At 34.8% G+C, this 18,171-nt stretch overlaps 1 protein-coding gene across 7 annotated transcripts in view; it reads left to right on the top strand.

The window, feature by feature from the left end:
• The window catches only part of LOC451475 (Putative N-acetylated-alpha-linked acidic dipeptidase), a 62,816-nt gene that overhangs the window by 9,490 nt on the left and 35,155 nt on the right, over positions 1–18,171 (top strand). For all 7 annotated transcript variants that reach the window (XM_016921766.4, XM_016921764.4, XM_063784379.1 and 4 more), the window contains 4 exons: positions 6,389–6,490; positions 12,509–12,634; positions 13,429–13,615; positions 16,047–16,140. In XM_016921766.4, the coding sequence (XP_016777255.1) occupies positions 6,389–6,490; positions 12,509–12,634; positions 13,429–13,615; positions 16,047–16,140 (509 nt within the window). The remainder of the gene's footprint in view (positions 1–6,388; positions 6,491–12,508; positions 12,635–13,428; positions 13,616–16,046; positions 16,141–18,171) is intronic.

An 18,171-nucleotide genomic window follows, 5' to 3' on the forward strand; every position in this document is an offset into this window, starting at 1 on the left:
TACTTAACATACCTCAGTTTTAGAGCTACCGTATGCAGAAGAGTCCATTTCTATTTAGGTAAGTTCCTTTAGTCCTTTTATTACTGGGCACTCTTAATTACATGTAGCTTGAAATATGTCCAGTTTGATCAGTGAAATGAAAATGTCATGTGATTTAAGTACATATATAATTTTTTTTTCATAGTAGGTCAATAACCTCCGTTTATTGACTAATGAATCAGTGTCTTCTTAATGATTAATATGTTGTTATGTTTTACAGTCAGTGATATAATTCCATACTAAATTTCCTAATGTGATTGGAGCCTTTCATATTAACTACTGTTCTCAATCATAGTAGTTAACAATATAACTTTAAAAAATATTATTAAGCCAGGCGTGGTGGCATGTTCCCCTAATCTCAGCTACTTGGGAGGCTGAGATAGGATGATTGCTGGAGCCAGGAGTTGCAGACCAGCTTGAACAACATAGCAAGACTCCACCTTAAAAGAAAAAAAAAAAAAGAAAAACAAACTAAAAAAACCCTAAAATATATTATATTGAAAAGGCAATACCACTACACGTCGTATAGTCTCAGAATGTTTGTTAAATAAGTGGTGGCATATCCATACAGTTAAATACCAAGGGGTCTTTAAAACATGTTCAGAAAATTTATTTAAAGAAATAAAATATTGACAATGTTAAAATGTATACATATGCTTAAACGTCTCTTTTGATCTATCAAATTTGAGAATTGTCTAGGTACAATGTGGAAAAGAGCAGACATATAATATATTTTAGTTTAGTTTTTTTTTTGTTTTTTTTTTTGAGACGGAGTCTCGCTTTGTCGCCCAGGCTGGAGTGCAGTGGCGGGATCTCCGCTCACTGCAAGCTCCGCCTCCCGGGTTCACACCATTCTCCTGTCTCAGCCTCCCGAGTAGCTGGGACTACAGGCTCCCGCCACGACGCCCAGCTAATTTTTTTGTATTTTTAGTGGAGACGGGTTTTCAGCGTTTTAGCCAGGATGGTCTCGATCTCCTGACCTCGTGATCCACCCGCCTCGGCCTCCCAAAGTGCTGGTTAGTTTTTTTTTAAGATGGGGTCTTGCTGTGTTGTCGTTTTTTCTTCTTTTTTCCTTCCTCCTCACTTCCCAGTTTTGACTATACCATTGCTTATTTTATTTCATTATTTACTTTTGTATTACAAGCATTCATAATGTTACCAAAGCCTGTTACATAATACAAAATGAATCATGTAAAAGTTTCACTTGGGAGATTTTCCGAATAGTGTTAGATACCTAGTTTCTTAATTTTTTAAATTTATATCATTAGTTCGTTTTTCTTTTTATCCATGTTATATATGTACATAATCACATAATTTTCCTGAGTGCCTTGCTTTTTCTCTATTTTCCTCTTTCCAGAGGCAATCATTATTCAACTATAAGTTCATTCTTTTGGTATTTACATCTATTTCTATAAATTACATGCTTATATGGCTTTTATTTCAGATGCAGGCATTATCTATTGACATTGTGACAAGTCAGCTCCCTGTTCATCCCTTGGCCCCAACCACCATGTTCTCTTACTACCTCCCATCTCCCAGTACAATTTAATTGTTATGAATAACAGTTCACAGCTGAGCTATGTGGTACACTATGATTCCGTTTATACCCCTGCACAAAACAGACAAGTTCTCCATCCCATAGGCAACAAATATGATTAGTATTTTGTGGATCCTATGAGAAATATTTTTAATGTATACAGAGACATTGTTTCACCTTTGATTATGCAGAAATAACATCCCATAAAGGTTTAACTATATATTGACTTTTTTATGTCACAAAATGTAAACAGAAATTGTAAACTAATATTGTTTTAGTTATACTCAGAATATATAATTTGAGGCTACCAGTGCATTTTGGAAAGTAAAAAATACTTTAAGACTGAAATTTAATCTAACTTTGATAAAGTCAACGAAAAAAGGCATTTCCTTGACATTAAAAACTTTTCTTACTTGTTAGAATAGCTCATAAACTTGCTGTAAAATTCAGTGTGGCATAGTGGTGCTGCGAAATTGATTACCATAAAGGCAAATCAAGTGAGACAAGTTTGAATATTCCCTTGCCTGAAAGACATGCTTATATAATGACTTTGTTCCTTTATTGATTTTTATTGCACCTCAGCATAATTTTTGTTTTAATCTTACCTAGTGATACAGATGAGTTCATTTCTTATGTGAATCACAGAAAAAAATATGGGAAATTTGGAATATGTGGGGATGTGGCAAGTCGTAGTTGATTTGGTTTCATTTTAGCTTCTATCAGTGTCAGAAAAGGGAAATAACTACTGCTCTAGTCAGTACAATGTAAAATCTGCCCAGATCCCCTCCTCATCTCCAAATCCCTCCCATTTGTATTACTGCACTGGCCAAGACCTATACAATATAATGTTGAAAAGAAGTTTTGATAGCAGATATCCTTAACTTTCTTCTGGTCTTGAAGGAAATACCTTTAATTCTTTCTCACCATTAATTATGATATTTACTGTTTTCTTTTTCTGGTTATCTTAAAGTACATCCTTTCCACATATACTAAAATTTTTTGCTATATGGATTTATATTAAACACATTTTTCTTTGAGATGAGCATGAGATTTTTCTTTCTTGATCTGAAGATGACATTCGGTGATATTCTAATGTTAGAATAATCTTACATTTTTTGAACTTGTAATATTAGCATTAGGGTTTTAAATTTATATATTGATATATATTATGTTTATACTCATAGCATGTTTAGTCTGTATTTTTTCAATCTATTTGTTGGGTTATAATTTCAATATTCTACTTGCCTTGTAAAATGAGTTGGGTTTTTAATATTTTCTGAAATAGGTTTTGTTGTAATTAAATTATTTTTTCCTTTAACCTTTCAAACTCAAGGAAAACCAGTTGGCCTTGACTCTGTTTATGGAAAATTTTAAACTACTAGTTTAATTTCTTTATTGGTTGTTATATGACTATTTTATGTCATATAACAATTTTTATTGTTTGTTAAATGACTTTATTGTTTGTCACATGATAATTTTATGTCATAGAACAATTTTTATTGTTTGATATATGACTTTATTGTTATATGGCTATACAACTAGATTTTTTTGTTGTTTTTGACTGAGTCTTACTCTGTCACCCAGGCTGGAGTGTAATGGCATGGTCTCAGCTCACTGCAACCTCCGCCTCCCGGGTTCAAGCAATTCTCCCGCCTCAGCCTCCCAAGTAGCTGGGACTACAGGCACGTGCCACCACACCCGGCTCATTTTTGTATTTTTAGTAGAGACCTGGTTCCACTATGTTGGCCAGGCTGGTCTCGAACTCCTGAACTCATAATCCACCCGCCTTGGCCTGCCAAAGTGCTGGGATTACAGGCGTGAGCCATTGTGTGTGGCCGATTTTTTAAAAAATGTATTCTTATGTCAGTTTTCATGAGTTTTATTTAAAATGCATTTTCCATTCATGTAAGCTTTCAAATTTATAGTATAGTTGTTCCTAGTATTTTCTTATCTTTTTAAATCTGTTCAGCATCTGCAGATGTGCCTCTTTTTGATAATTAATATTATTTATTTGTGCTTTTGCTATATATTTTTTCTTATTGCTCTTGAGAGGGATATGTCGAATTTACTAGTGTATCCAAAGAATAAACTTTGGCTTTGGCAATCTTTTCTCATCTATCTTTGCTTTACATTTTATTAATTCTGTTCTTGTTTTATAATTGCCTCTTTTATCTTCTTTGTGTTTACTTTGCTGTTCTTTGTAAAATCCTCAGTAGAATGCTTAACTTACTGACATTCAGTCTTTCTTCATTTCTACTATGAGTATTTAGAGCCATAAATTTCCCCTTTAACTTCCTTTTCCACTTCAACTACATCTCACAAATTTGGATTAGGAGTAGTTTAATTATCATTAGTATGTAAATATTTTTTAATTTCTGTATTTTCTTCTTTGATCCTGGAACTATTTACAAGTATTTTTTTAAATCCTGAATATAAAGATTGTTATTGTTATTTGTTTGATCTGATCTCTAAATTGAACATATTGAGATCAGATAATGTGGTTTGTAGGACACTAATCCTTTGACAATTGTTGAGGCTTCCTTTGGAACCTAATATGTGCTCTATTTTTATAAATGTTCTGTGTTTCTTTGGGAAAAACATGTATTTGATGGTTGTTTGGTTTAATATTTTATATTTGTACATTAGTTTGAGTTTGCTTATTATTTGGCTGAAATCTCCATTATCCTTAATGTGCTCTCTCATTTTGTCTGCTTCCTTTATTAATTAGAGATAAATGTTAAATTATCTCACCTCACCATAGTGATGTCTGTTTTATACTATATATATAAAATTTATAATTCCATAAATTTGTGTTATGTATAATTTGGAGACCTATTAACATATATAAACAAAATTAGAATTGTTGATGAAATGACAGACTTATACTTATGTAGTAGCCTTTTTTATCTCATCATAATGTTATTTGACTTTGTCCTAAAATTTTTTTTAAATTAATATTTTTTTGGTATTTCTTTTTCAGTAGGTTTTTGTCACTGCTTGTCAATTGGTGCACAGCTGATTTTATTTAGACATGCCACGCTTTTTAATTATTCTTTTTTCCATTTTCATTTTTTATAATTCTAATATACAATATTTAGGTCACTTTTACCTTCCTCTAGTGTGAATTTTACTCTTCCTTTTTTCCCCTAAAGCTTTGGTGTCATAATTCAATCAATATTTCTACAATACAGAAACCTTAGAACACTTTCACTTTTGTTATATATTACCAATTTATATGCATAATTTTAATTCAGTCTTGTTTCATAAACTTGATAAATATGTTTATTAATATGATAGTAATAAGAATTTGGGAATTCTTTAAGGCTAATTTGAAGGCTGATTCCTCCTGATCATTTATTTCTCTTAGGCCCCAGGGAGCACTACAAACCTGGCACTGCTTTAAAATAAATATTTTAGCTTGAGGCATACTATATAAACAGTGAATAGAAATTTGTGAATTATCTGGAACCCTTTTTTCCTGCTTTACGCTAAACCATTACTTTCCATGGAGCAAGTTTATTTTGAATTTATCCTTAACCCTGAAGGATATTGTTGTTCTTTTTTTTTTTTTTTTTTTTTTTTTGTCACCCAGGCTGGAATGCAGTGGCACGATCTCCACTCACTGCAAGCTTGCCTGCCGGGTTCAAGTGATTCTCCTGTCTCAGCCTCCTGAGTAACTGGGATTATAAGCACGTGGGCCCGGCTAATTTTTGTATTTTTAGTAGAGACAGGGTTTCACCATGTTGGTCAGGCTGGTCTCAAACTCCTGACCTCGTGATCCACCCACCTTGGGCTCCCAAAGTGCTGGGATTACAGGCTTGAGCCACGGCGCCTGGCCAGGATATTGTTCTTAGACCAGCTTTATGCACAGTCTTCTGCTAGATTCCATTATGTGAACCAGCTTTAAACTAACTCCTGAATCCTTTTCATGGGGCCATAGGCTTTGATAGATCCATCTAAGGCAAAGCCAACTTTCGTGCTACCTCTGAGGATTCTTGCTTTCATTTTATTTTTTTGCTTCTGAACATTCCTTACTATTTTTTTCCAATTTAATTATAAACTTAAAAAGACATATATTTGGTTCAGTGTTTTTCATTCTTTTCAGTGCATATGTTGTTCAGAGAATCTAGATACGGCCAGTTGTGGATTCCCCAATCATACACTTTTTTTTTAAGTAAATTTAATATTTAATTTGTTCCTAGGTAATTATCTAAGCACTATTATAATGATTGAGATTACCAAACAAAGGTACTTTTTATTTGGTGATTAAAATCTTTCTCCAAAATCAAAAGCTGGTCCTTACAAGTTCTCTCAAGAAATTCATGAGGTTAATTTACTTCTAACCTTCTGTGAAGCAACTACATATTTAGGCTTTTATTTACACTAGCTTAGTATGTATGCCACTTACAAAAAAATCAATTTCTAATTCTTCCTTCTATCAGTACACAGTTTACAGTATACAGTATTCCTTTTGGAAGAGTATCTTTTTACCTCCTCTGAGCTTTTCTTTCTATAGTACTTATTTTATGGTTGTTGTTTTTTGTTTGGTTGAGTTTTAGTTATTGGTGGGGTTTTTTAGCTTTGTTTCCTTGAATAGATCTTACCATTTTGAGGACAGAATCTGTGATTTATTCATCTCATGAATTCTTCACAACTTCTAGCATAGTGCTGGGTATCTGATACTATCATCAAAATCCTGAAGGATTCATTCACCCTCTACTGACATAAAATATAATATTCATTTTTTGGTGTTTGATTATAGTAATCAAACTTTAACTGATTTATTTTGATTATAATATTTGGTTTCTCTAGATTTTCAACACATCATTATTTGAACCACCTCCTCCAGGATATGAAAATGTTTTGGATATTGTACCACCTTTCAGTGCTTTCTCTCCTCAAGGAATGCCAGAGGTAAAAACACAGCGCAACAAATAAAAATGACAAAAAGAAGCCTTCCTTCTCTTCATATGTTCAGCCAATAATTAAAGGGTCATAAAGGGACGTTTGATGTAATACAATTCATTTTTTTCCACATTTAAGAAATGAGAATGTCTTAGTAAGAAGAAGGAATATTGATTATATTTAATTAATGGTATTTTTAAAGATACAATTTACTGCAATGAGATGCACAAATCCCGAATGCACATTTATTGATTTTTGACAAATGCCTACATCCGGGTGATCCAAATCCCATCAATGTACAGAATATTACCTTCACTTCTGAAAGTTCCCTTATGCTTCTTCTTAATCAACTCTACATACCCCAGAGGATATGTTTCTTTGACATTTTTGCCACCATAAATTAGTTCTGCCTATTCTAATTTTTCATCTTTTTTGTTCACTCTGTGTTTTCCTTTGTTGAAAAGAGATTCTTAATTTTGATATTGTCAAATTATTTTCCTTATGTTTTTGCACTTTGGGCCTTCTTTATTAATATTCTCCTTCTTTATTATTTACAGTGATATAACTGCATGACTTATGTATACTAAAATTTAACAATACATTTTTCTTTAAAAATAGTATTAATATTATCAGATTGAAGCTAAACATAAATGACCAAATAGTATATGATAGCAGAAAGTGTAATGAATAAATTTAATTTAAAATAGCTAAACAATATAAAATATACTTTAAAAATCTTAAATGAATGTGATCTATTGAAGAATTTGAAGTGTGAAGTGTGAAATTGAAGAACATTAAAATGTGTTGAGCAGTGAAAAGACTATGTATAAAAAAACAGGTTGGCCGGTTGCGGAGGCAGGCAGATCACCTGAGGTCAGGAGTTTTGAGATCAGACTGGCCAACATGGGGAAACCCCATCTCTATTAAAAATACAAAACAATTAGCCAGATGCGGTGACACACACCTGTAGTCCCAGCCATTCAGGAGGCTGAGGCAGGAGAATGGCGTGAACCGGGGAGGTGGAGCTTGCAGTGAGCTGAGATTGCGCCACTGCACTCCAGCCTAGGTGACAGAGCGAGACTCCATCTCAGAAAAACAAAACAAAACAAAACAAAAAACAGTTAAACCGTTTATGTTTCTGGGTGAGAAGACATCATATTATAAGGAGAAAATTACACCTAGATTAGTTTGTAGGTTTACTACATGCCCAGTTATAATCTTCCAAATAATTTTTGGACTTTGACATTACTATTAATCGTAAGAAAGAGTTTTAAAGACCGTTGTCTCTTATTTCCTTCAAATAGACTTAAACTCTTCCAGATCAATGGCTAAATACAAAGAGCACACATGTTGTATGGGTTTGCTGTTTATGTTCAAATATCAGATGAGTTTGCTGATCGGTGTTCCTCACTGGATCATCTGTAACCCAGCCAGTGGAGTGTTAATTCTTTCAAAACTATGTATGTCCGTATGTGTGTTTAAAACATTTCACGGGCCAGGCGCGGTGGCTCACGCCTGTAATCCCAGCACTCTGGGAGGCCAAGGAGGGCGGATCAAGAGGTCAGGAGATCGAGACCATCCTGGCTAACAGGGTGAAACCCCGTCTCTACTAAAAATACAAAAAAAATTAGCCAGGAGTGGTGGCGGGCGCCTGTAGTCCCAGCTACTCGGGAGGCTGAGGCAGGAGAATGGCGTGAACTCGGGAGATGGAGCTTGCAGTGAGCCGAGATCGTGCCTCCTGACCTCAGGTGATCTGCCTGCCTCCGCACCCGGCCAACCTGTTTTTGTATACATAATCTTTTCACTGCTCAATACATTTCAGTGTTCTTCAATTTCACACTTCACACTTCAACTTTTTCAGTAGATCACATTCATTTAAGATTTTTAAAGTATATTTTATATTTTTTAGCTATTTTAAATTAAATTTATGCACTTCAGCCTGGGCTACAAAGCTAGACTCCGTCTCAAAAAACAAAACAAAACAAAAATTCACGATCAGTAATCTTTGAATTTACATCTGAATCCTGTGGAATATAAAATATGGGACTCTGCTTTATGCTATTTAAAATTAGCAATTTGCGATGTTCATAAAATATAGTCTATCTAGTGGTTCTCAAGCTTTAGTGTCTGTCACAATAATCTGGATGGCTTGTAAAACACAGATTCTAATTTCCACTTCCTAAGTTTAATGGGGTGGAGCCTGAGAGTTTGTGTTTGTAACAAGCGTGATACTGTTTCTGAGGGTTCAAGGATCATCTTTGAGAATTACTGGTTTTGCCTCCCAATTCTATCTCTATAAATAAGAGTTAGGGAGATGGAAGCTTAAGGAAACAAAGAAAATTCCGGGCTAAGAGTGCAAGATTCTATTTATTCACAGTCACAGAACAATGGATGGTACAGTGTAAGTTGTACAAGAAGATCTTTGTCTAAAAACAAAGCTCTTTTCTAACTAACAGTGACAACTTGCATTTGAGAAGTGCTGAGAGGGAATATCTGTCACACTTGTTTTCATTTTCAAAGTTTACTCTCATTTTTAAGCTAATATGTTTTTCAGTTTTCTCTCCCTCACAGTTTGTTTTGTGAGGATTGCTGATATATCAAAAGACAGCCACATTTAGAGACATTTAAAGGTACAATCTCCTCAAAGTTACTTATATTAAGGGTAAAGAAAGTAGGATACTTAACTAAAAAAATTATTTTGCTGAAATCTCATTGGTTAATGACTTTGTAGCCACAGTTAAAATAGAATAAGTGTGCTCCAGAGAGGGCTAACAATGATAAATCAGACATATAGTGTTATGATTAATAGTGCATTAATATTACATTGGTCTTAGGAAGAAATACAAGAGCTAAATGTAATCCTTTTACAGAGGCAAAGATTCAAATGTCAGTTTCCCAATTAGACTTTCCTCATTTTCTTTAATATTACACCCACTTAAGCTCTAGTTCACCATTTGTATACTCTATTTAAATGCTTTTTAATTTTTTCTATACTACTTATCACCTTTTAATATAATGTATGCTTTGCTTAGTTATTAAATTTAATGCTCATTATTGTATTATCCCATCCACATTACAGGAAACCCCCAATTTAAGATGGCTACTTAAATTTTTTTGACTTTATGATGGTGCAATAGCCATACTCATTCAATACACTTCTCAACTTACCATGAGGTTATGTCTGGATAAACCCATTATAAATTGAAAATATCCTAAGTCAAAAACACACTTTAGATGTATAATTATTAGGTGAGTTTAATAAGACTTAATCCCATTGTGACTGAAGGAGGACCTGCAGTGTAAGTTCCTTCAAGGGCAGAGATTTGTTGTATTAACACAGGGCACTGCCTAACACATAATGGATCTTCACCAATTTGTCAAATGAATCCTAGAATCAACTTGGAAACAATTCTATTTTAATATCTTATATATATTTGTCATGTACATGCTATGAAAAATGTAGTCAAAAAGGAAAACAATAACCAAAATAAAATGATAGGATATTGGAAATCATCTGGGACAGGGGTTTCAAACTAGGGTGTATAAAGACTTTCCAAAGGCAAGCATGACATGGTTTTAAAGAGATCAGTTTCCAGATCATCAATTACCCTGTGCACTTTTTCATGGTATTGAAAGCTAGCCTGTCGTGAGGTCCTGCTCCCTATTTACAAGCATTTTCATCTCATTTTATAAATGAAAAACATCTCCTACCCATTCTAAGTCAATATGAAGCATATATCTGTGTTGTAAAAATCTCTGGGGCTTCAAAAAAAGAGACAATTAGAAATATTGTTTTCAATGTTAAGATAGTGAATGGTTCTCATAGCTGGGTAACAAATTCTTAGCAATTCAAATAGTTTACAATTGAGCAAAATTAAAGGTAAACCCAATTGAGTTTCCAGCTAATATCATTGAAAGACACTTGTATGATAGACTAATTTGTGATTTTCAGATTATAACTTGAAAGAAGTTTAAATAAGTTAGTGACAATTCCATAACAAATCTTTCGTTCCTATCCAAGTTTTCTCAGAACTTACTGTAAAAACAAGAAATGTAGATTGAACTGTTGTTACTGATCCCTGTCTCATTCTAGCAATAATTTGTTCACCCACTGAACAAATGTGTTAAGATAACACTTCACTGTCCCACTCATTGCATTAAAAGATATATTTCTAATCAAATTTTATCATTATACATTATTTATAAGAATTGCAATGATGTTGTTAGACTTAATTTGATACTGCTAGTAATTATAATTATAACTTAATCTATCTTTTTTTTTTTTTTGAGACCAAGTCTTACTCTGTCGCCCAGGCTGGAGTGCAGTGGTATGATCTTGGCTCACTGCAACCTCCACCTCCCGTGTTCAAGCAATTCTCGTGCCTCAGCCCCCGAGTAGCTGGGATTACAGGCAGGTGCCACCACGCCCAGCTGATTTTTGTGTTTTTAGTAGAGATGGGTTTTCACTATGTTGGCCAGGCTGGTCTTGAACTCCCAACCTCAAGTGATCCACGCACTCCAGCCTCCCAAAGTGCTGGGATTACAAGCATGAGCCACCATGCCTGGCCTATAATTATAACTTACTCTTGAAGCTGTTTCTTAACACAATCTGTCACAAAAATAATTTTTTTAAAAAAAATTGACTTCTATAGATATACTGATTCAAGGAAATTTGACAGTGATTAATAAAAGACTTTCAAGCATACCCATATTTAAGGTAATAGATTCTGAACTGAAATTTAGAATGCTAGTTGATAATTGTGGAGTGTTGTCTTGGGATCAACATCTGTGAAAAGCAGAGCTGGATTGGGCAGAGGGAGAAGTCACCCTGCAATGCGAGCCGAAGGATAGCCTTGGTTAAGCCTATAAGGAGGTCTGGAATAGTTTCTCAGAATTTTCCTACGTTAGGCTGAGATGTCCAGGTCTCTGTACCCTCACATCAATCAGTCACTGAATGTGTAGCATTCTAGGAAGGGACATGACCTTGAGAAAGGGGGCTGTCTACAGCTGAGGCAATCCTTGAAGGGGCTGACAGATGAAGATTGTCTGCAGAGAGCCTTCCCTGCAGCTGGAGCAAAAAGTCCTTCGTTGACCATGAATCTGGACAGCTCATCTGGTGCCCAGCACAAATACATTTTACTTTAGAGTAAAATTCTGTGGGGGAAGATGGACAATATACAAGTTCAAGAAAAAAAAAAAGAGATGACAAAATTTTGACTGTAAAGAAGAGCATGTTCATGTAATTTTTAAAATTGATGATGTTGAATGGTAAATAAATACAGTATTTAAATTGCTTTGGATCAATATAAAAATTGTATACAATTTCTTCTAAAAATGTTAATATTTATAGTAAGCTAGATATTGCATGCTTTGCAGCTACTTAAAGGTATGATAAAAATTTTTAAATTTTAGATGAAGGGGTACATTGTCAAAATTAATTTAGGGAATAGGTGAGCAAAAAAGGTTGGAAGATCACTGATTTAATCTAGCAGATCATTGAGCCAATGAGAATATTGAGACTCAAATATGTTATATGATTTGCACATAATCACATTAATGATTGAAATCAGACCTGTAAAGCAGTGATGTTACCTGTGCATTTTTCTTTACTTGGTAGTTGTTAAGAACCATTAAGCTACTCCCTGTGAACACACACTGAAGAGAGAAAAGGTCTCATGAAGGGCTTCTTAGCCTAGGGTATCTGGACCCCTTCCAGTTGCGTGCAGCAATGTGTATATGTATATGCTTTTCTGTGGGGGGATGCTTCTGTAGCTTCAGCTTCATAGCCACTAAATATGGGACAAATACAAACAAATATTACTTTATTCATGTGCTTCTAGCCCAACTAATTCCATTCTCAATTTAAATTCATTTTTCCCTTGAATCTCTTCTTTGGAGCTCATGCATTTCTGACCCTCCTGTGTGCTCTGACCTCTTCCCTCTTTCAAAAATGTCCAACAGTCCCCATGCAGAAAAACCTCCTTGTTTTATATCTGACTCATATTAAGTCATTCCTGATCTCAACAGGGTGATCTAGTGTATGTTAACTATGCACGAACTGAAGACTTCTTTAAATTGGAACGGGACATGAAAATCAATTGCTCTGGGAAAATTGTAATTGCCAGATATGGGAAAGTTTTCAGAGGAAATAAGGTAAGGTAAAAATTATCTCTTTTTTTTTCTCTCCCCCAATATAAAAAGTTATAGTGGGTTTTACATGTGTAGAATCATTTTCTTAAAACTTTATGAATACCATTATTTTCTTGTATTCTGTGACGTGCCCACCTTACAGAGAGGACACATTTACTAGGTTATATCCCAGGGTTAAATTCGAACATTGGAATTTGGCCAGTGTAGATGTTTAGAGTGAACAGAACAAATTTTTCTGTGCTTACAGGTTATGGCTGTGGCCTACAAAGAAGCATGCACTGGGTTTATTATTAACTTTCAGTATCTTTGTTTTAAATATTTTCTACAAAAATGTTTACTAAATTAAATTGTAGTATGAATTGTTATAAATAATGAGTGAAAACAATTTACACATAGCCAATTTAAAAATTACTGTCATTTGATTTGTTAATAAATATATTTTTCTCTTTAGTGGGAAATTAAATTTTAAAAAATTCCCTTTAGACTGTAGAACAAATAGGAATTTGGCCTGTGGGGCCTACTTGCTTATTATACTTCTAAGCTAGTGGAAGGAAATAGCAAATACTCACTACCACAAATAAGAACATTTCCAAATCTGATGTTCTGAGGATTTTTAGAGCTTATAGTAGCAAAAAGAAAAGGGAAATTCTCTCCGAGATGTCCTTTGTTGTAGGCCTAATGACAAAAGGTTGAAGATAAAGTTCTAGTACTCATTTAAGTGTAATATTGAAAATTGATATTACCGAATCTGGAACAACCAATTTAAAATAAGGAAAGAAAGACACTGTGTTTTCTAGGTTAAAAATGCCCAGCTGGCAGGGGCCAAAGGAGTCATTCTCTACTCAGACCCTGCTGACTACTTTGCTCCTGGGGTGAAGTCCTATCCAGACGGTTGGAATCTTCCTGGAGGTGGTGTCCAGCGTGGAAATATCCTAAATCTGAATGGTGCAGGAGACCCTCTCACACCAGGTTACCCAGCAAATGGTGAGTGATCAATCTTTGAATATCACAGGAAACTTAACATTTAAAAGAGACTTTATTAAAGAATTTCCTTTGGCACAATGGACTAAGCATGTCTTTTTTTATTCTCTTTGCATTTAAGAATGAAAGAATTTTGAACTCTAAAGTGATTGTTTCAGGCCTCTTACCCCCTTATTTTGAAACTTGGGCCTGGTGGGCTTTCAAATTCAGACTTTTCAGCTATTTAAAAAACATTATGGTGTTACACATATACCATAACTTGCATAACAGTGACATAGGGGGCTGGGACAGAATATGGGGAAAAAGCATATAAATATTTTTGCTGCAGAGTGTATGAATACTTACGCTAAATAGTAAGTGGGGGGCGGGGAATAAGGAATATAAACAGACTTATGTCTACTTAAGTCAAATTTTGCTTTCAAATGAGTTCAGGTCAGATCAGGTTTTGCTGTTGAATAAATTCCCCCCAGATTTACAGATTTCACAGTGTGGGTAAGGGACAGGAGAGCAGAAGTTCCATAAACTTTTTAAATGGCCCATTTAGGATATAGAGCCCAGGAAATGCATATTGCTTCATTTCTGTAAGATAACAGAGATAACTTTCAAAGAGTGTTTCCTAAATGCCAGCATTTTACTTGCATTAACAACCCTAAAGCTAGGGGGTGTTATTATCTCTTATTTGACAGGGAGGAAAGTGAGACTAGAAGTCAGCCCAAGATCACCCCTCCTCTGAATGAGCAGTTGGATTCAAATTCAGGCAGTCTGGCTCACAGAGTCCACATACTAGTCTTATGCTGACAGGCTCCCCTGTAAAACATTAACAAAGGGAGCTAATTTATTTTGAATGTGCTCAACTATTTGATGATGTTTACAAAAATCTGTGATCATTAAGTTTGTGTGGTTTAAAGCTAACTAAATTTTTAAAACTTGTATAAAATACTTTGCCAAGTTATCTATGACATTTATGTCTTCATCTGGTTTTACTCTTAAATTGTAGACTCCTGTAAAGATTATGTATTTTTTTTTGGCTTTGTAAATCTTCTTAGAACATAATACATTGTCAGAAATTTTTTTCTTTTTTAAAAAATGATACATATTACCCTATAGTAAAATTATATAAATCTACCTGAACTTTATTTGCTCCACCTTTTTATTTCCAAGTTTTAAAAAATGCAGCTTAGCCTAAGCTTTATTAGTTATGCAAAGTCAAAATAATGAAAATAAAATGAGATTAACTGGAATGTTTCTGTTGATTTTCTTCAAATTTGAATGATGGTATTTTAGGGGGAAAATTATGTTATTTCTATGGGGCTAATGTTTATTGAATTATTTTTTGTGCCCTATACATTTTTATTTTCCTTCTAATTTTACTTTTTATTATGGCATAATTCTAACATATACGAAAGTAGAGACAGTTGTCAACATGTTGTCAATCTTTTTTTATTTGTTTATCACTCCAATTTTTTTTGCTATTATTCTAGAGAATTTGAAAACAAATCCCACACAACATGTCATTATGTCATTTTACCCATAAAAACAAGGATTTGAAGTTACCTAAGTTTCTTATTAGATTGTTTTAAAAAGAGAAAAAAAATGGAAAAACAGCTCTAATTTTTCTTAAATCTGAAGAAATGATAGGATGTGTGTGCTTATTTTGAGGTAGAGCTTACATGCAATAAAATACATAGATCTCAAGATTTCAGTTCAATAAATTTTGCAAATCGCATGTGTTTATGTCACTTAAAATAGAATGTAGGGGCATTTCCATCACTCTGGAAAGTTCTTTTATACCCCTTTCTGGTCAATTTTCTCTGTGTCCCCTAGAAGCAATCACTTTCTAATATCTAGCATAGTGTATTCACTTGCCTGGGTCTGAACTTCTCATAAGTAGAATCAAACAGTAGATTTTTTTTTAAAGCCTTGCTTATTTCAATGTAGTAATTTGAGATTTTCCATCATATTGTATGTATTAGTTTTTTTCTTTCAATGATTGAGTAGCATTCCATTGTGGGATTATACTATGGATTGTTTATTCATTCTTCTGTTGTTAGAAACCTGGACTTTGTCTAATATTTGGCTAATATAAATGTGGCTGTTATGAACAATTTTGTACACGTCTTCTTGTGGGCATGTGCTCATCTTTCTAGAGTACCCAGGAGTGGAATTGCTGTGCCATAGTGCACATTTCTGCTTGACATTGCTTTTCAAAAGAGTTACCTTAAGTGATTGTATAATTTTAGACTAGATTCTCACAAGCAATGTATGAGGATTTCAGTTGCTCCACATTCTCGCTAACATTTGAATTGTTAATCTGTTTTACTTTAACAATTCTAGCAAATGTGAAATTAGAATTTATTTAATGTGATTTATAGAGAACCGTTTGAATGAAACTGAGCTTTTACTGGAAATATGGCAATTTTTTTTTTTTTTTCAGAATACGCTTATAGGCATGGAATTGCAGAGGCTGTTGGTCTTCCAAGTATTCCTGTTCATCCAATTGGATACTATGATGCACAGAAGCTCCTAGAGTAAGTTTGTAAGAAACAATGGATGGCTATTTGGGTAATTTTCATTAATGACAGTTTTCAAATGTTAGGCTTTTATCTCAATTTTTTAGTACTTAAATTTTCCAACATGAGTGCTGCTTGTAGTTTTATCACTATAAAATAGAAGAGTGGTTCTGTTCTGGAATTTAGTATATACATGAGTGTCTAGTGTATGACAGCCATGAAAATGAGCCTTTCAGATATTTAACTGCACGGAGCCTAATTGATCAATTGCTCCAGACACTGTGCTTTGAAACCCCACTATATTTGTGTCAAGACTATGCTTCCTGTAGGTGTTCTCGGGCAATGACTCAGTGTGGCAAGGATACTACTACAGGCCTGTTTCTGCAAGGCACTGGACTCCTCTGATGCAAAACTTTGGCCCCAGGGACTCCCTGATAGCCTGGCTTAAATAGATGCTGCACCCAACACTCCTCTTTCTTTTCCTCCTCCCTTTTTCCTTTATTCAATATTAGACCTACCTTGCAGTCTAAGGACTTTCTCAGGGTTTCCTAGCTCTCTCCTCATTTTCCACACATGCTTTTCCCTAGTAAATCTCTTACTCATGTATTCCTCTTACTGTCTACGTCTGGGAGGACCCAGAATAACACACTGAGAGCAACTTCCATTTTGTTTTTATCTCTATTCTTCTTCCCCTTCTGCTTTCATTATTGAAACTTTCTGCTTCCATTATTGAAACTTTCCCAGATTTGTTCTGCTTCACCTGGCATTGGAACTGTTTCCTCTTCCCTGTGCTGCTTTCTCCCATTGCCATGTCCTTTTTTTTTTTTTTTTTTTTTTGAGACAGAGTCTCACTCTGTTGCCCAGGCTGGAGTGCAATGGTGTAATCTCGGCTCACTGCAAACCCCGCCTCCCGGGTTCAAGTGATTCTCCTGCCTCAGCCTCCTGAGTAGCTGGCATTACAGGTGCCCACCACTATGCCTGGCTGATTTTTGTATTTTTAGTAGAGATGGGGTTTCACCATGCTGATCAGGCTGGTCTCGAACTCCTGACCTCAGGTGATCCGCCCGCCTTGGCCTCCCAAAGTGCTGGGATTACAGGCATGAGTCACCGTGCCCAGCCACCATTATTCTTTAGAGGTGAGAGAACACTGGCTTTTCTAAAAAGTGAAATTGATAGAGACCAAAGCATCTGGCCAGGTAGTCCCTTTTCTTCTTTAAGTTCAAGCCTTTCTTAATCATTTTATTCCAGTATCTATGAGGAAGCACTTTTTGACCAAGGGCAAGGCACTCATTTTTAGAGGTGAGGAGGCTGACATCTGGGGAGTAGGACACATCTGTTCAAGGGCAGATTAAGAAAGTACCCTGGTCTTTCTTCCTTGGGGCTATAAGATTTACTGCATTGGCTAAGATTCAGGACCAGGCACAACTTTTAATAGCACCATAGACTATGCATTTGCCTAAAAATATGTATAAATAAAGACTAAGTATTCATGATATTTAAAAGATAAAAGTGATTTTAGCATTACTTGTAATAGTGGAAAACTGTAGACAACACAAATCTTCAACAATTTATATGTACTCAAATAATACATTAATGACTATGATAGTAAATGATTAAAAGATATTATATGTTGTACCAGAATAATTAATAATATAGAAAAATGCTTATGATATACTATTAAGTGAAGAAAAGCAAATTTCAAAACTACATATATATAGTATTATCTCAGTTATATAAGAAATTAAAATATGGGGCTGGGCGCGGTGGCTCACGCTTGTAATCCCAGCACTTTGGGAGGCCGAGGTGAGCAGATCATGAGGTCAAGAGATGGAGACCATCCTGGCCAACATGGTGAGTGAAACCCCGTCTGTACTAAAAATACAAAAATTAGCGGGGCATGGTGGTGCATGCCTGTAGTCCCAGCTACGTGGGAGGCTGAGGCAGGATAATTTCTTGAACCCGGGAGGCAGAGGTTGCAGTGAGCCGAGATCGCGCCACTGCACTCCAGCCTGGGCGACAGAGTGAGACTCCGTCTCAAAAAAAAAAAAA

This window comes from Pan troglodytes, chromosome 9, assembly GCF_028858775.2.
Source record: "Pan troglodytes isolate AG18354 chromosome 9, NHGRI_mPanTro3-v2.0_pri, whole genome shotgun sequence".
Classification (NCBI taxonomy): domain Eukaryota; kingdom Metazoa; phylum Chordata; class Mammalia; order Primates; family Hominidae; genus Pan; species Pan troglodytes.